Source organism: Sceloporus undulatus, unplaced genomic scaffold, assembly GCF_019175285.1.
Source record: "Sceloporus undulatus isolate JIND9_A2432 ecotype Alabama unplaced genomic scaffold, SceUnd_v1.1 scaffold_19, whole genome shotgun sequence".
Lineage (NCBI taxonomy): Eukaryota > Metazoa > Chordata > Lepidosauria > Squamata > Phrynosomatidae > Sceloporus > Sceloporus undulatus.
Genome location: NW_024802941.1, coordinates 2,006,696 through 2,026,153, shown reverse-complemented (window position 1 = coordinate 2,026,153; position 19,458 = coordinate 2,006,696). Strand labels below are relative to the sequence as shown.

The 19,458-nt window shown below is 39.5% G+C and overlaps 1 protein-coding gene across 3 annotated transcripts in view; it reads right to left on the bottom strand.

Annotated features, from left to right (window-relative positions):
- LOC121917475 (origin recognition complex subunit 3-like) overlaps window positions 1-19,458 on the bottom strand; it is a 60,872-nt gene that overhangs the window by 31,921 nt on the left and 9,493 nt on the right. For all 3 annotated transcript variants that reach the window (XM_042443483.1, XM_042443484.1, XM_042443485.1), the window contains exons 2-9: window positions 18,684-18,735; window positions 15,267-15,364; window positions 13,370-13,514; window positions 7,915-8,019; window positions 7,375-7,529; window positions 6,644-6,780; window positions 4,660-4,819; window positions 2,962-3,075 (exon numbers count right to left, since the gene is read on the bottom strand). In XM_042443483.1, the coding sequence (XP_042299417.1) occupies window positions 2,962-3,075; window positions 4,660-4,819; window positions 6,644-6,780; window positions 7,375-7,529; window positions 7,915-8,019; window positions 13,370-13,514; window positions 15,267-15,364; window positions 18,684-18,735 (966 nt within the window). The remainder of the gene's footprint in view (window positions 1-2,961; window positions 3,076-4,659; window positions 4,820-6,643; window positions 6,781-7,374; window positions 7,530-7,914; window positions 8,020-13,369; window positions 13,515-15,266; window positions 15,365-18,683; window positions 18,736-19,458) is intronic.

The following is a 19,458-nucleotide window of genomic DNA, read 5'->3' as shown; positions in this document are numbered from 1 at the left end:
GAAGCTGTGGATGGTTAAATCGTGGATGTGGAGTGCCAACTGTATAATTTACTGCAGACAGAGATCAAAATCTGTGGCATATTTAGAGATACTGAAATGTTACTGAAAATACATATACAGCGTGCCCGCATCATATGCGCTATATGTGGCTTTCAGCATATGCTGAAAGTTGTGCGGGAGTGCACGGGGCGCAAGGGGTGGGGCTTCCCATTTAGATACCTGGGGCACGCACCCATGGCACGTGCGTGCACTGCCGTGCTGCCACACTGCCGCATGCACGAGCCCCATTCACTTGAATGGGTCTTGAGCATGCATGGTATTTGTGTTCCGCGGGGGGGGGGGGGGGTTCCGGAACGGATCCCCCGCGTAAGCCACGGGCAGACTGTACATTATCCTACAGAAACACATATCATCAAACTTCTCTTTAATTCTGTTGAAAGACTGTTCTAAAGGCACTTTACTTCAGCAGTTTACTAGATTTATCATTTTGCATAAACACTTCCTGTTAATTCCACCTCCAGTGTGATATTACTCAAACAAATACTTTTTTTCATTTTAGGACTGTGAGACTCATACCTAATCCCCAGTTAAACTAGAAATTAGATCTGAACAATCTGGTCTAAATTCAAAAACTTGATTACTTGCAAAAAGCTGTGATGCCTGTAGCAGCTTCCTCGGTGATTTAATAGCTGCAGAAACATACACAGTGATGATCTGCTGTTTCCATTTAAATAAATGGGGCAGCCTGCTTGCACAAGAGAAAACCAGAGCCACTTGCTTCATTTTTATGCTTTTTCACTTTGTTTTGTATTGCTCATTGAATTTGGGAAAAAATCAATTAGTGCCTCTCTGATGATGCAATTACTCCTGTCAGCAAGTTAGAGAGAGTAAAGATTCCCCTTCATGTCTTTTACACATATTTCAAGTTATTTGTTTACCACCCACTTCTGTCTATACCAGAGACAGCATGTGATTATGAATCACAACTAAAATGTTTTCCCTGTACAGTATAACTTTTCAATTTTTCTTGGTATTCCAAAAATGTCTTATTTTTTGTGCCAAAATTTACAATCAGTTTTCAAAGCATATAATTACTGTAGCAAAATATGGCCAATGAGATACTTTGCTAACCTGCTTTAACATACCAAAAGAGGAGATAAACTTTTTCTGCCAGTTTTTGTTTTTATGGTACACTGATGAAAATATCATAGAATCATAGAGTTGGAAGAGACCACAAGGGCCATCCAGTCCAACCCCATTCTGCCATGCAGGAAATCACAATCAAAGCATCCCCAACAGATGGCCATCCAGCCTCTGCTTGAAGACCTCCAAGGGAGGAGACTCCACTACACTCCGAGAGAGTGTGTTCCACTGTCGAACAGCCCTTACTGTCAGGAAGTTCCTCCTAATGTTGAGGTGGAATCTCTTTTCCTGTAGCTTGCATCCATTGCTCCTGGTCCTAGTCTCTGGAGCAGCAGAAAACAAGCTTGCTCCCTCCTCAATATGACATCCTTTCAAATATTTAAACAGGCCTATCATATCACCTCTTAACCTTCTCTTCTCCAGGCTAAACATCCCCAGCTCCCTAAGTCATTCCTCGTAGGGCATGGTTTCCAGACCTTTCACTATTTTAGTTACTCTCCTTTGGACACACTCCAGTTTCTCAATGTCCTTTCGGAATTGTGGTGCCCAGAACTGGACACAATATTCCAGGTGGGGCCTGACCAGAACAGAATATAGTGGCACTATGACTTCCCTTGATCTAGACACTATACTTCTATTGATGCAGCCTAAAATTGCATTGCCTTGTTAGTTGCCGCATCACATTGTTGACTCATGTTCAACTTATGGTCTACATGGACTCCTAGACCCCTTTCACACATAGTTTCATTCAGCCAGGTGTCCTCCATCCTATATCTGTGCTTTTCGTTTTTTCGCCCTAAGTGCAGTACCTTACTTTTCTCCGTGTTGAATTTCATTTTGTTAGCTATGGCCCAGTTTTCTAGTCTGTTCAGGTCTTGATCCTTTCCTCTGGGGTGTTAGCTACTCCCCCTAATTTGGTGTCATCTGCAAATTTGATAAGTATGCCCCCAATTTTGTCCTCCAAGTCATTGATAAAGATGTTGAATAGCACTCGGCCCAGGACAGAGCCCTGTGGGACCCCACTGGTCACTTCTCCCCAGGATGAAAAGGAGCCATTATTGAGTACTCTTTGGCTTCGGCCAGTCAACCAATTACAAATCCATGTAACAGTTGCCTTGTCTAGCCCACATTTTACAAGCTTGTTTGCAAGAATATCATGGGGAACTTTGTCAAAGGCCTTACTGAAATCAAGATATCTGAAATCAAATCAAAATATGAGTCTTCTGACACATTTTCACAAGGCAAAGGTGAGGTTCTTGGCTGCTGTAGCCAACACTCTGCAAGTACAGTCCAGAGCAGCTGAGTGGAGGATCACTCCAGGGCAGGCAGAGATTGCTGATGGCATCAATGACCACCACCTGCCTTTCCACAGTGTTAGCTGCGGGCACTCATCTACCACCCTCCCGGAAATAGAGGGTAAAAGAGAGAAGGCTCTTCTTCCTCCTAGCACAGTGGCTGCCCAAAGTTTAGCCTATTAAGGCAAGTCTAGTGATGATCACAAAATTCCACTTCAAGGTTTACCACCTCAGTTGCTGTTTGCAGTTTCTGATGATGACTTATAATAGTGACTATAGGGGGGGAAATGCTCTGCACATGGACAATTAGATGTCAGAGGAAAGTCTTCTGACTCATCTTTCTTCTTCCATGTCCATTTTGTTACATGCACAGAATTTCCTTGTCTGCAGGTGTATTCAACCACATGAACTCCAATCTGCAGTGGTATGATCAAGAAACAGACATACCACCTCATTGTGAGAATGGAAAGTTATACACCACAATAACTTTCAAAGTTAGTCAGCAGTTCTAATCTCTGCTTACCTGAAATCCCTTAATGAAGTTCTGAACAGAAAAATCATGATACAAAAATATGTTTATTAGCACTTGCAGAACTTTCTCACTAAGTTTAAAGGGAAATTGACTTGTCAGAAGAAGCTGAAACAGAGAAAAGTAAAGATGAATACATTATTTCTTTATGAGATAAGAATACATAACAATTGTTTTAAAATGGTTGTCAATGAAATCCAAAGCTTATGCGGTTTTCTCAATTGGAATCTCAAAAACAGCAGACACTCATCAATACTTCCCCACAGTATGTTTTGGGCACGTCCATGTTTTGAACTTCCACTCCCAGAATCTTGGCTACTCACCATGCTTGATAGGGCTTCTGGGAATTGAAGCCCAAAACATCACTAGGACCAATGGTTGAAAACTCACATAAAGGAAATGCAACTCAAAGTGCTAAAATTGCCCCAGAACACTGTTAGTCTCCAAGGCATTCACTGCCAGTTCCTGATAAGTTTCCAGGAAAGAAAGAAACCATTGTAGCCAGTGGGCACAAATATGATGCCAATACCTGGCATACTGGAGAATTATTGCTGGTCCCCCACATCAAAATGCCTGAGAAGCACTGTCCTAGAATATGTTCCCGAATCTTTGAAAATGCATATGGGTTCAGTAGTGGACAAATCAATTTAGCAAGTACAGTGAGCCATCCACATTCACTGGGGTTAGGGGCACAGGGCCACCATGAAAATGGAAAAATGCAAATTAAAAAAAAACACTATTTGTTTACCTATGAGAACACCTCTCTAGGATTCTCTGGGTTCTCCAACACAACTCTATGATCAATATCTGCCAGAGGTTGAAGACAGAATTATGCTGGAGGAGCTACAAATGCCTACAGAAGTGTTCTCTTATAAATCTCTAGGTCTTCCAGTGCAACATCTGGTAAAATGTGGCCACAGAGTTTCACTGGAAGACCTGAAGATTCCTAGATAAAATACATTAATCAAATCCATGAATAATCAAACCCACAAAAGTCAAAGCTGCAAATGTAGAGGGCCAACTGTATTCCCTTGACAGTAGAACCATAAATAGGTATAGCAAAAGCAAATTGTTATATAGCTATTAAGACAGAAACATATATAATTTAATTTTGTAATTTACTTAAATATCTAGTTTGCCTCATTCTGGTGTTTCACAATAGACAACTACTGTAATTAAGTCAAAAGCAAGAATTTCAAATCCCACTCTGGAACTGAATAAATGAGTTAAGCAAGCACTGAACTGTCTTGCCAAATTAAGCACTCTGTTAAACTGCTTTTAAAAAATCAGACAAAGCATTTATCAAAACCCCATACCTCTTTCCATTTGTCACATGATTTGAATTACAGCACATGACTACATACTAGTACTATTACAGTATTCATCTTTACTGCTTTTAGCATTCTATGTTAAAACGCATTTTATCCCACAGGGAGGTAATTGTAATTCATTAAATATCAGAAGCATTACCATTTCCTATATAATAATTCTCCAGCAAACTCATATACAGATTTTCACTGAAATGATTGTATATACTGCGTATTCAGCAGCGTGCCTCCACTGCCCCAAAATGCTTCCAGCATATTAAGAAAGACTGCTTCTTCAATAACAAATAATTGTAGCAAGTTTGACTTCTACTTCATCATTTCATAAAATACATATTTTGCTTTCTAATTAAATAAAGACAATTACCTTGTCAATTACTTTAGTCAAATGCTCTTTGCAAGACAGAGACTGGAAGAGCTCTATGCATAGCAAAGAGGAAACTGAATGAGGAAGTAATTTATGGATGATCATTGGAGAAGTGGCAATTCCAAAAATGAGTACCAATGGAAATTCACGTATGCAATGACTTAGACATATGAGAGAAAAACACAGGAGGAAAAAAAATTAAGTTATATATAACGATCAGATGACAATACACTTTCACCATACCTCTATGCTTAAATAATTTATCAGCACTTATTATCAATACTAATAATTTATCAATACTGATATATTGTGTCCTGCCAAGTGCTCAGTCTCTGCAGCCTCAGAGAGAGCTCAGATACAGGAGCTCTACCAAGTCCCTGGTTGGCCAGACTAATATTGCTAAAGAGCAGCGTTCAGCTGAACAGATACAACTTGTACAGACCTGCTGTAGTTGACTAGCATATCTGAATTGCAAGAAGTTTTTTTTTACATCTTGAGGTTTTTTTCCCCACAAACAAGAGTGTAAGTTATAACTAAAAATGATTTATAGGGCAGAAATAGCAAGTAAAGCTGTGTGTAGACAAAGTTAAATATTACCTGCATTAGTGAACGTTGTATGCTTTGACTAGTATAATAAATCATGCAAAGGCAGGCAATATCTTTACTTATGTGTATAATGTATTCTGATTCAGCTAGTGTGTGGAGGAGTAAAAATTTTTGGAGTGCATTGAAATTTGGAGTGCTATTGGAAATTTATGAGCAACCCAAGGACTTCAGCTAGTATAGCAATTGAGTTTTGTGCCAGTATCTATTTTTGTATTTGTGCAGAATAATGGTGTATGCACAATCCAGGTAAAAGTCCAATGTGCAGAATTATTACATATTTTATTCTTTAGGGAAGCTTCTGTCCACATACAAAATAATGCACACAAATACTTCAACAAAGGGACTGAGCAGACAGGCCAGGAAAACAGAGGCTCAGCTCATGATTTCCTGGCCCAGGTGCCAACCTGAATCAGTCCCTGGGCTGGTGCGGGATTGGCTTACATGCCTGCCTGTACCAATGCCATGTACAAAGTACCACCATGTGCCCCTTACCTCTATCCATCATTGCCACTAATGAGTAGACTCCCATCACTGTGTGTGACGCAAGTCTGCTAACTAATGGCAACCATGAATGGAGGTAAGAGGCACACAGGGAAGTTTGATCAACCACGGTTTGCTGCAGTTTCCAAGAAATTCTGCAGCAAATGGAAGGTCAATTTGACCTGCATTAAAGGACTCTTACCCTGGGATCAGGCTTGATCCTGGCCCAAGGGTATTGGCCTGCATCGTCCCAACAGGACAATGTGAGGCTGGGGAGAACGCAAGCCTTTTGACCTGTGTGAACAGCCCCCAAAACACCTAAACTAGATGATCATCTGCCTCTTAACTGAGAAATCCTGTATAAACAAAGCAAAAACAATGTTAAAGTGTTGTGCAACTTCTCTTGTCTATGAGTATGTTTATTGCTTTTATCTAATTTCTACTTCTGATTGCTATTTTTTTATTTCTACTTATCAGTAAACTAATCTAACTCAAGCCATTTTCTTATTCAGAAATCCAGGAGAATTTTCCTGGTTTTTTTTTTTAATTCTTTGAATGCCTCTGAGCTGCATTTCTATTTATATTTACCCAAAGTTTAGTTAAATATATTTACAAGCAAGTATGTATTCCACTGCAGCTTCAATGACTTATGCCTAAAATATGCCTAAACATAAGTGGTAAATCTGCTTCTGTAGGAATTGTATACATTTCTGTAACCTCAGCCCATAATTTAGTTTCTTGAGCAAAATAGAGCAATTCCAACCTGTATTTTTAATTTATAAAAACAGCAAAAAAAAAAAAAAAAAAAAGCTGATATAAATCAAGATTATCTATTCATTTCCTATAGAAAATACAGTGGAACAGAGCATTGCTGTTTTGGAAACTCCTCTCATATTACCTGCTGATAATTATGAAATCCTGCAGTACTTTGGATGTGAAACTTTCTATATCCTTGAAAATAACCACAACTGGAGGAGATTCCCAATGGCTAGATGAAAATATTCTTTTTTTGCATGGTGTTTCAGTATCTGCTTTCTTCAATTCATAGCACATGCATTGAAAGATAATTCAAGAAAAGAGCGAAGTTAATGTTTTGTTCCAAAACAATGAACTTTGCTAAAGATAAATAAGAATCAATGCCTGCATCGGACAGGAATTGCATTGCATTATGGAAGAAAGATGGAATATAAACATGAAAAATAACATACAGGGCATACAGAACAAAAACTCTTTCTGGAACAGAGACTACATCTTCCATTAAGCTCAATAATTGTTTTTAAAACTAGTAAAACTATCTACAGCAGCAGAAAATGGCTGGGCTCATGAAGGAAGAAAGATGATTTCTTCTCTTTCTGTAAAGAAATATACGAGAAGCCTAAAGAGGGGGGCAAAGGGCAGGGCAAGAAAACGTTTCTCTACCAAAGGTACAGTTTCATACCCTTGCTGAAAAATAGCATGTTCATGTATGTACTCAGATATACCTGAGCATAGTTCTTTAAAGAGATGTCTGGATACCAACACAGGATGCTTATTTGCATCCTGACAACCCACTTGGGGCAAAACACAGAAAAAAACCATATTGGGTCTTGGAAACAGGTATGATAAACAGATTGGGGAAATGAAGCTGACCTTGGTTATATTCCTATACCAATCAGTAAGAGATGACACAGAATAACGTATCCTGTTTGGAGAAATCTTGGAAGAGCCTTCGTCTTCAGATGAATCCATATCTATAGGGCAGCCCATCAGCTGAATCATCAGCTTCTGCAATAGGTTTTTAATGCCTTGAAAATGCAAATCATATATTTAGAAAGATAAAACACTTTTGCATGTTACTCTGAAAGAACAATACCCCAAACTGTATTTTGAAAGATTTTACCTGATTTTATGCCTTGTTTAATTTTACTCATGGAACCCCTCAAGCGAACTAAATAAACAAGCTTGCACAAAGATAAGCCAGATAGTTCAGTCAAAACTGTTCAAATTAAGCAAATTTGCTTAAAATTGGTTTATACTTCATTATTTAAAATACTATCTTACAATGTGAAAGCTCCCATATCGAATCGATGGAACCTCCAGTTAAAGACAAATAGGACTGTGCCTAACTATGCTGATTTTGAGGAACATTTCTTATGTTATTGATGCAATTTACCTATAAACAATCTTTACCTGGACATTCCTTTGATCTCAGTGTCACTACAAAAGGAGTAACATCATCTTGAAGAACTTCAGCAAGTCTTTTACATGTCAGATCATGGTCTGTAACATTCACACCTAAGAGAAGAATCAGGAAAAATAAAGAACATAAGCTTCATGCTGAATCTGATCAAGGGCTGCCAACCTCGTTGCCTTTTAAAAAACCTAAATAACGCAGCATTGAAATCTTTCACCAGGGACTGGTGACTGTGGCAAACTGTGACTATGTATTCCTAATACATATAGCTGAGGGACTGTGCATTACTCACACTGTACAGCCTGTGTTTAAGGGATAGTCTACACATAAGTGTGTTATGCACATTTGCATTGACAGTTGTCTTCATAGTTTTTTGTGGGTTTTTCGGGCTATGTGGCCATGTTCTAGAAGAGTTTATTCCTGACGTTTCGCCAGCATCTGTGGCTGGCATCTTCAGAGAATGCTGACCTGGAAGAGGGTGTGTGTGTGTGTGTATGTATGTGCATACATACACACACACTGTGTGATCCAGGGTAAGGAGGAGTGATTCCCATGTTAATCTGTGTATTGTTCTGTTGTTGATGGCCAGGCCTCAGAGTGGGAGGATATGCAAAAGAGGATTAGTGCCTTTGAATTGGTAATCATTGTCTGCTGCAAAAGTACCTGACCCTGGGTGGTTTCTCATTTGCATTTGCTGAGTCCTGATTTTGCGATTTTGCAGGGCTGGTAGCCAAACTTTGGCCCGGTACAAATTGCTCCCAAAGGGCAGCCTGGCAATAGCCTATTTCCCTGCAAAAGGACGCCACAGCAGCCAAACTGCCTGATGTCCTTCTGCCCCAAAAAGAACCTGGAAAAACCGGGTTCTTTTTAGGACAGCGTGTGCACGTCACGAATGCGCCATTGGTGCACTCGTGACATAAGCAATGCACAGCGACATCTATACACTGTTTATCATAGAATCACAGAATCACAGAGTTAGAAGAGACCGCAAGGGCCATCCAGTTCAACCCCCTGCCATGCAGGAAATCGCTTACATCATCATGGCGGCATCTGTGTGGACGGGACACAGACATGGTGCAGCCACTGTGATATGCTAGGGCTCAGGAGCGTGCGGTTACTGCATGTTCCTGAACTCTAGTATCGGCGGTAGCACACCACTTTGGGCCAGTCTGTCCAGGGCCTTCATTTACTTTAAGAGTTTCTTCTTTCCTATTGAAATTGTCCATTGTGGATTTCAATGGCTTCCCTGTGCATTATGACCTGATAGTTGTTGGCATGGTCCAGAATTTCAGTGTTGTCAAACAGCATTTTGTGCCCAGGATGGTTTATAATGTATTCTGCTACTGCTGATTTTTCTGGCTGACCCAATCTGCGGTGTCTCTCATGTTCCTTGATTCGTGTTTGGACACTGCATTCGGTAGTCCCTATGTAGATTTGTCTGCAGCTGCATGGTATGTGGTAAACTTCTGCGGCTGTGAGAGGGTCTCTCCTGTCCTTTGCTAAGCATAGCATTTACTGGATTTTCTTGTTCAGTTTGTGAACTATTTGAGGTTGTGTTTGCTTACCACTTTCCCTATTCTGTCTGTGACTCCTTTGATGTATGGTCAAACTACCTTCCCTTTGGAAGTCTGCTTGTCTTCACTCCTCTGGGTTTTTCTGGGTCTGGCAGCCCTTCTGATGTCTGAGCTGGAATAATCATTCGCCTGTAGAGCCCAGTCTAGGTGCTTCAATTTATCTTCACCTCACTTCTTGGAAGATGATTTAAAAGAACTGATTTATATGTTTCACAACATTAATTACACCAAGCCAGCAAATGCTTTATAACTGGCAATAGAGACAAAAGACAGAAACATGGTACTGGTCTTCAAAAGGGAGAAAGGAATACCAAAACAGACCTGTCCGAATATTATCTATTCTTGTGCTGTTATTATGAGGGGAAATGTAGATGCACAGATGCATAGAACACCAGCAGCAGCCAACACCGATTTATAAGTAACACAGAGAGCTTTTTAACAAGATTCTTTAACAAGAATTTTAACAATTTTATATGGCATTCCTATTTATCATTTTTATATCCTCCTCTTAAGGAGAATGCAGATGCCACCAGAAAGAATGAGATAATTCTGGGAGGCAGGTACATGAAGGGGATGGCTTAGAGGCTATGCTTTCATGTGCTATGGAAAGTAGAGCTGTCAGAGGCTTTGGCACCTGTGTTGTCTCATTATCAGGTTTGTATGTGAATTGACTCATCAACAAAGGGATGAAAGGCATGCTGTACAACCTATAAATAAATGCAAAAAGTGAGAAAAATTGCTAACATGGCAGGTGTTTGAGATTGTTCACTGTCTCCCACTCTTGAGTGGAACAGTGGGTTTCCATTTTAGAGGTAATTCTGGTAGGCTGTCACCACAAGTTTTCTATCAGTAGCCCTGATTGGATGCATCCAAGGGCCAGTTTTGCCCCTTCCATCAGCTTTAGTTTCTCAGAGCACCTTCCTGGAAAATATGGGAGATATCACTAGTGCACTGAGCAGACAGATTGCAAATCAGGATGAAAATGAGGATTTATGAAAAGAAAGCTTTTATTCTAAACAAGCCAGTTAAACAATATTTGAATGCATCACACACATGAACCTCCCCCAGATGCATTTCAAGAAGTTACAAAATCTGTTTTAAGATGACAATGAGCCAAGTTCAAAGAAGTAAAACAAAATCCTAATGCAGCTCTCAACACATGATCCTCTAGTTTTCTCATTCTAAAGTTGGCAATCTGTGTCTCTCGGTCCTCCTCAAACGCGCTTGCCCATCTTGAAGGACTGTTCTTAAAAAAACACTTTGGCTCTATAAAGTCTAAAGGTTTTCAAACCCTTCTAATTTGAATAGGAGTCCCACTGGGAAAGTAGTCTCTCTCAAGATCCTCTGGAGATCCTATGTCATGCTGCTCTCTAATTCTTTGCACTAACCCCTTCGTTATGTATAAGTAAGCCAACACTCATACAGCTATGTTGTACTTGAAATTTGAAAGAAGATAAAATTATCAGATAAAAATCCAAAAGGGTAAACATTCATTGTTTGTGATCCAAAGGGCACGGAACTAATTCTGCATGTCTGAGGGGCTTTGTGTTCAGCCTCTGTGGTATATCACACTATATTTAAAACTGGTATAAAAGAGGACTGGTATTTAAATAACCACAGTAAATATCTACAGATTCAGGTACTACTGACTTAACAAATGTAAATAAAATACAATGGCCTAATCCAATTGCAGAACTTTCATCTGGTCCTCTCCCTTCCAGGGAAGCCTTCAGTGCTTCCTAGAAACAGGCTCCAGAGGGCTCTCCTGACCTCCAGAGCAGGGACTCTATGGATGAAAAATCTCCAGGATTCCCTGTTCTCAACTACTCTGCTCAGACCCTGTCAGTTCAGGTCTGTGGCTTTTCTGATTGAACCTAACCATGTGGTGTGTGGTCTTCCCCTGCATTTCCCAACATCATTGTCTTTTCTTAGGGAGTTCACCAGGCAGGTCCAGCTCCATCAGGACTAGCCTGGAAGAAGGAAGAGCCCTCTCTCCAATCCATCTGCCTTGGTCCAGGCCTCAGAGGGAGAGAAGAACCACTGGACCTCATCCCCTTTCCCTCCACCATTCCCTTCTCCTTTTGTTTCATGTCTTTTAGATTGTAAGCCTGAGGGCAGGGAACTGTCTGATTAAAAATAATAATTGTAAGCCGCCCTGAAAGCCATTAGGGCTGAAGGGCGGGGTATAAATACCTAAATAAATAAATAAATAAATAAATATTCTAATGACTCATGCCTTCTCATGATATGGCCAAAGCACAACAGTCTCAATTGTATCAACCTGGCTTCTAGGGAGAGTGCAGGCTTGATCTGTTCTATAACCCATTTGATTGTCTTCTTGGCTGTTCACAGTATCCTCAGCTCTCTTCAGCACATCTCAAATTAGTTGGTTTTCTTTCTGTCTACTTTCTTCACTGTCCAGCTTTCACACTCACACATGGTGATGGGGAATACAATGGCTTGAACTAGCCTTACTTAAGTGTTCCAAGTTATATCTTTACACTTGAGGATTTTGTCCAGTTCTTTCATAGCTGCCCTTCCCAGTCCTAATCTTCTTCTGACTTCTTGACTGCAATCTCTGTTCTGATCAATATTTGATCCAAGTTATGGGAATTCTGTGACTATTTCAATTTTCTTGTTTTTCTCATTAAAATTTTCCCATTTAGTTTACTGTAATGTGCTCTGTGTGGAGCTATCTTTGAAAAGTGCTCAGTAACTTCAACTGCCCCAAACAATTGCAGCCAGATTGTTAATGGGCTGCCTGCAAGAAGCACACAACTCTCTTTTTGCCACAGCTCCCCGGGCTGCCAGTCTGTTTCTGGGCAAAATCCAAAGTGCTGGTCATGACCCATAAAGCCCTTTAAGACTTAGGTCTAGGCTATTTGAAGAACTCTATCTCTACTTGTGCGTCCCATTACCGATCTAAGACCTTCAGGAGAGGCCATTTTATCTTTCCCACCATCTTCTCATGCTCATTTGGTGGAAAAACAGGAGACAGTGCCTTTCTCAGTGGCTGTTCACAGACTTTGGAACTCCCGCCCTAGGGAAGCCAGGGTGATTTTGTATTTTGCTCTCCTATTAGCAAGTTAAAACTATTTTATGCTGTCAGCCTTTTAAAAACTGTCTGGGATGGGCTTTTAATGTTGTGTGATGCTGGTTTTAAGGTTTGTATATAGTTTTTTTTTAATGAATTTTAATGTTTAACTTTGTAAATTATCTAATTGTTTCTGAATAACTTTTACTGACATTTTGTATAGTTTTTAATATGTATTGCTTCTGAATATGTTAAAAGTCTCATTATTCAAAGAAAAGCAGAATAAAAATGAATAAGATAAATAAATGTTAGAACTCAACTTAGTTGAATTATTTAGGCGACACACGGAAGAGAGATTGGCCTGTTACAGACAGCCAAAATAAAGCTGCTTCAAGTCCCTTTGGAGGTATGGTATTTCAATGATGCATGAATCCTAAGAGTCTGGAAACTTCACCAAAGCTGCACTCCAGTCCTTAGGACTGGAGTGTGGCTTTGGTGCGGCCTTTGGACTCTTAGGACGCATGTATCATTGAAATACCATACCTCCAAAGTGACTCGAAGCAGCTTTATTTTGGCTGTCTGTAACAGGCCATAATCAACAACATGCTTATGTTCCTTTTCCAGTTAAAATTGGCTCCTTCACAATTATAATGTATCTTGCTGGAGTAAATCTGGGTATCTGATTTGGTATTATGATTTGGTATTATGATGATCTTTATTTCATGATCCTTGACTACAATAGCTCTAATAGGTTTTCCAGGGTTTTGTTTTCACTGTTAATATCTGGTGAATCTGATGATTCACTAGACCAGGGATATGATATAATACAAGATAAAGCATTACCTAGGACAACTGCTGCTGTAGGAATTTCTCTAGACTTCATCCGACAAGCCCATTCTGTTTTCTTCTGTTTGAAGTCCAGATGAGATGTTCTCAAAAAATCTAGAAGATTATCAAACAGCTTTTTATTGAGATCTTCTTGTAGTTGCTGTTAAAAAGAAAACAGATACAGCGCTTACAGTTAGACAACAGAAGAAAGACACGCAATAAACTTTCAGTGTATTCCTTAAACAGTCTCAAAAGTTAACTGAGCTGTAATTACATGAAATTATTTAGCTTACCTGGCAATCGCCTGCAGACAAAATAATTTATCTGGTAATCAAATACATAATTTTCTAAGTTTCCAGAAATGTTTTGAAATAGTTGCTTTTAAGTGTCTAATTTGATGTCTAGGAGAATATTAATTTTTTAAAAAAAAATCAGATTAGGGAGCATGAAGATAATCAGCTGCAGAAAAATTACAACTTAAATAGTGTGGTATATCCTTAAAATGATACATAAGTACAGTTGACCCTCCACAGCTGCAGGGGTTAGGGCACAGGACCCATGTGAAAGTGGAAAAGCTGTGAACAGGGTGAGGAGCAGTGGAGGTGATGGCAAGGCCTGGCTGCCAGGTGCGCACTCTTTAGGCTTGAAAGAAGTGGATGGTTGGTCGGTTCCACAGGGGGAGGAAACATGCACCTGATGGGTGAGTCCCACCACCACCATCCTGAAGCCTGAGGCTGCCATACACACATTCATACAACAACCTCAAGTTTCAGGAAGGGGAAGCATGAAGAACATGTGCCTGGGCGCAAGAGCTACTGCAACCACTCTTATGTGAATGTGCACACAACAGCCTCAAGCAGTGACTGGCTACCAGGTGTTCACTCTTTATGCTCCTTTAGCCCATAGAGATAAGCACATAGCCATGGCTTGGGAGGCCTTAACTCAGTCTACATGCCTATTTTTGGTTGTAATCCCGCTTTGATCTATTGGGAGAAGCGGGAAAATACAAATAAACTCTTCCTCCTCCTCCTCATCATCATCATCTCTACAGGTTAAGGAATGTGAGCAAAGTGTTGCTTCTGTCCTGAAAAGCAAGAGGAAAGTGGCTGGGGCAGGGCAATGGCAAACTCGCACATAATCAAACCTGTGGATGTTAAACCCGTGAATGTAGAGGGCCAACTGTATTTGATTTGATCCTTTTAGACCACATGGAAGCACAAAAATTTCACAGCACAGTTGCTTTCATAACAGGTTTGTGTCTTCAGGTTTGCTTTTTAGAAATAAGATAACAAATTCAGTAGCTGGTAATACATTAATATAGTAGAGCAGTATAATCATAAGATGCACAAGCAAAATTCATTTTGTATCTGTCAGCTACAAACCAGAGGCGGAGAACCTTTGGTTCTTCAGACCTTTTTATTTAACATTCAATTAGTCTCATCTAGCATGGCCTGTAGGAAGACATTATGGTGTCTATAGAAAGATACTCTGTAATCCAAAGCATATGGAAGGTCAATGTTTTCCCACAAAAACCCCAGCAAATGTGGAGGGACGAGTGTATACTCATAAAAAGTACTATTATTATTATTATTATTAACCTTTATTTATAAACCTTTATATTTATACTAACAAACAATCACATTTGTGAACCTCCACCTATAATGGTAGCCAGGTTTTGTTTGTTTAAAATTAAGTTCAAGTAACATGTGAGCAAGTTCGTAACACTGTAGTTCAAACCTAGGTATGTTTATTGATTGTAGTGGAATTTAATCATAACATATGGTATAAAGTGAACATGCACAAATCACTTAATAGGTTAAGTTCTGCTACAAAACATTACTAAAATTCTTGATTTAACCACCACATTCCATATAAAGCTTACATCAGTCTCATGGTTAAAATTAAAACTCACCTCTGTTTCACGCTTAATCTCTTTCCATAAGGACTGACAAGTATCAAAACGTAGCCCACTATCCTCAGCATCTTTATTACCTTTACTAAAGTAGTCAGCTAGAAAAATAAGACAGAAATTGGCAGTCACACGCAATATTTATAACACAGAATTTCTCTCAAGGACAGAAATGCAAAAAAAAAAAAAAAAAGTGAAAATAATTGTTCTGTTTAATTCTTCTCACATTTACTTGAATACATCTGCAGGCAGGAGAAAGCTCAAGAAGATACAGTATAAGCACCCACAAATAGCTGCCTCAAAGTATAAGACGTAAAAGCCTCCTTTAAATATTTATATGAATAGACAAATACTATCTCCTTTAAAAAACAAACAAATGGAACAACCAGCTGAATTTCTCATTTGTGCTTTTATTATGTCCATGTAGTCACTCTTCTTTCTAATTTATTGCTGATTTTAAATTGCCCAGTAATCTACCAGTTGCAGCTTACTTGCCCTAAAACCACCAGATCCCATCTGATCTTGGAAGCTAAGCAGGTCAGCACTGGTTAGTACTTGGATGGGAGGCCACCAATGAATGCCAGGTGCTATAGGCCATATTTCAGAGGAAGGAACTGGCAAAACCACCTTAGAGTGGTCCTTGCCTAAGAAAAGCTTATGAAATTCAAGGGGTCGCCATCAGTCAACATGTAGACATCTACACATAAACACACAATCTACCAGTAGATCCATTCTACCTTTTCTCCATTTCTGCCATGTTTTAAAGGATATCACCACTACTTAAGGTGTGCCATGTTTTATTTTTATTTTTTAATATCACATTGCTTTCAATGATACAATCATAAAATCATAGACTTGTAGAGCTAAAGATGAATCTAGTCCAACCCCTGTCAGGAGGCCACAGTTACAGCATTCCCCACAGATGGAAGTTCTATTTAAAGACCTCCAATGGAGGAGAGGCCACTACCTTCAGTGGTAGTCATTCCACTGCAGAAAAGTTCCTACCACCAGGATCTTACTAGTGTTTAATCAGAATCTCCTTTCTTGCCACTTGAAACCATTTTTTGGGCCTTCCTTTGAAGAAGCAGAAAACAAATTTCTTCACCTTTCAGGCAGGAAAATGGGACACAAACCATAGGATTCTAAAAAATTATCTTTTATTTGCTGACAAGACCAATGTATTGTGGCCACTATATGTCTTTTAAGGCCAATTAAACCTTCAGAAAAGATGATCTACACAACGTTCTAATTGAGGAGCTCCAAAACTACTTGCTAGAAGAATGAAAGCCTTTGGGCATTTAGCAAGAACAAGGCCATTCTTTTTACTATACTGTAGCATGTCTCCTTCTATTTACTGGATTTCCTTGGATGCTCTCCAGTTTTTGCATTTCCCCCCACCTTTCATATGACTGCTCTTTGGATATCTTAAGACAATTTAGATCTCCACTCAGTGCTCTCTTCACTGGACTAAATATACAGAGTTCTATTACCATTCCTCATAGGGTGTGATGTGGTAACTCTTCTCTATCTTGGTTGCCCCTCCTCTGTTGTAGCCCTTGTAACTTTTCTTCAGGATGATGAGGAACCACTGGTAAGTATTCTTTGGGTTTGGTCTATCAACCACCTAGCAATTCAGCTAACAGTAGCATCATCTACTCCACAGTTTACCAGCTTGTTCACAAGACTCCCATGAGGTGCCTTGTCGAATGTCTTTCTGAAATCAAGATACAGTACATCCACAGCATTCTGTAGTCTACCAAATCGGTAATTCTATGTTTTTAAATGAAATAAGATCACACTATGATGGCTTTGTTCTTGAGAAAACTATTCTGGTTGTTTGTAATTGCAGCTTTCTTTTCTAAATGCCTGCAGACTATTTATTTGCTATAGAATCCTTCCTGGTATTGATGCCAAATTGATCAGATTGCAGTTGCCTGGGTCCTCTTTTCCCCCTTGCAGGTTCCTTTAGTACCCCTGAACATAGTTCATCTGGTTCTGGAGACATTAATTTGTTTAAAATAGCTGTGTTCCCATATTATCTTTTTATCTATCTTGGCTACAGCCCCCTAATTGTATAATTTATTCTATTTTCATCAGAATAACAACCATGAGCATAGAAAAAATCTGCACTACAAAAAATAACAACAGTCAATCCTTCTGAGTTAAAAATAAGGCTGCATTCTACAATGGTTTGGATTCTGTGTGTGTTTTTTATTTAGCAAATACTTAAATTTAGAAATCCTTAGAAGGCAGAAACCACCTAGGTGTATTCATATTTTATTGCTTAATTGTGACTACTTTGTTTTAAATGTACCCCATAATCTTACTTTCATTTAGCAATGGAGAACTGAAGCTCAGAGAAAATAATCTGCCCAAGATGAAACCATTAGTCTGTTGCCCCCAACATGGGCCTAAAGCTTTTTGTAATCCCCATTCATGGTGAGGAAGGTCAAAGTGGGCATGGCCAGGATTTGACAAAAAAGAGGGGCAGAAATGCTATATTAGACTTGGGTGAATAGAATTGTAAAGGAGCAAAAAGATATGTACATATACAGAAATATGTTTGTGAATTTTGGGAACAGCTTACACATAGAGAAGCAGGAGAAAGAAGATAATACAAAATTGTCTAGGGAGAAGGTTCATATATACAGTACCCATGCATCATCTTACACAGTGGCCCGGTACATACCTTCCATGTTGTCCGGGCTGGCGGTGGTGTTTTTTTCCTCCGCAGAGAAACTGCAGCTGCCTAATCGCTTGGCTTCCCTGCAGAGTAAAAAGAACCCGGAAAAGCGGGTTCTTTTAAAGCCGCAGGGGAGGCATAACACATGTGACACTGGCACGCTGTTTACATAACCACCATGCGGCAACGTGTGGACGCCGTGCAGCGCTTACGTAACAATTGCGGCACCTGTGTATACAGGCCGCTGCCATTGTTATGGCGGTGCACTGTACTAGGATTACAGACCGTGTGGTTGCTGCGTGGTCCCTTAACCCTAGTACAGCACCGTCTGTACCGCACCAGTGTTAGCTACAAGTCATTAAAATCTCTATATGGGAAAGACTTTAAAGAAATCCCTTTAGATTTTTTTTTTCAAAAGGAAAATGTACAGGCCTGGTTATAAAAATGACAGAACAACATGAATCCAGGGAGGGGGACTGAGTTATGATTACATATAAAACAATGAAGAAGCTTTAGACCTTTAGATTATGCTTTAGACTACACCAAATCCTTTATAATCAAATGCCACAGTACCCTTACATTCTATATATCTTTGGAAGTACAGTATTATTACCTACCATACAAGAATAATCACCACAGAAGGAGAAATAAAGATGGGCGCACCATATAAACAGGCTGAATTTACAATATGAATGTCTCTAGTCAATGTGGATTCATTACATCTGTTGCACACTAACCTGCTGAAGATATCTTCCTCTTCTTCGTATCTGGCTTGAACACAAAGCAGCCCTAAATAGCAAGGGTAGAGGGGGGAAATACCAAGACATTATCATTCCAAACTGACAGGAAAAGCCAGTGAGCCAATATCATATAAAACCTGTATTTCTGTAATCTTGAACTGGCTTGATATCTGTTACAATGGATTAATCCCAAGACAAACTGTTCTCCAGTGTAAACTTCCCTTGCAACTTGGAACTGGTTCAATGGTCTCTTCAGTGTCCCTTCAACTAGATTACCATTCTTTATTCTAGTGAAGGTGTTTCTAACATTTAAAGTGTTTTGTTTTAATGTTAAACATGCAGAGAACATCTAGCAAGAACTATCAGACAGCATGCTATAGCATGTTGCCTGAACATGATGATGCAGTGTGATCTTGTGGGAACCCGGGCTTATTGTTACTGTACACTCAAACCAAGCCATTGTGTGGCACTTGACAGATGATCTTTTTGGACAAGAAGAGCTTAATGTACCGTTGAATGTAGATTTGTATTCAAGCATGGGTGCAGAGGGCAAGTAGGCTGCTGTTCACAGTGTAACTCACCAACGTGGTCTCACATATAGGAGTTATATATTTTAAAAGATACACAACATCTTCCAAAACATTAAGAAAAAACAAACAAGCCTTTAACTGCTAAAGTAGAAGTAAATAATTCACAAAATAGCAGGCCATTCAGTATACGCACATGATGTCCACAACATGCCAATTAGCTGTCCTGAGGGCTAAGGAGTTCT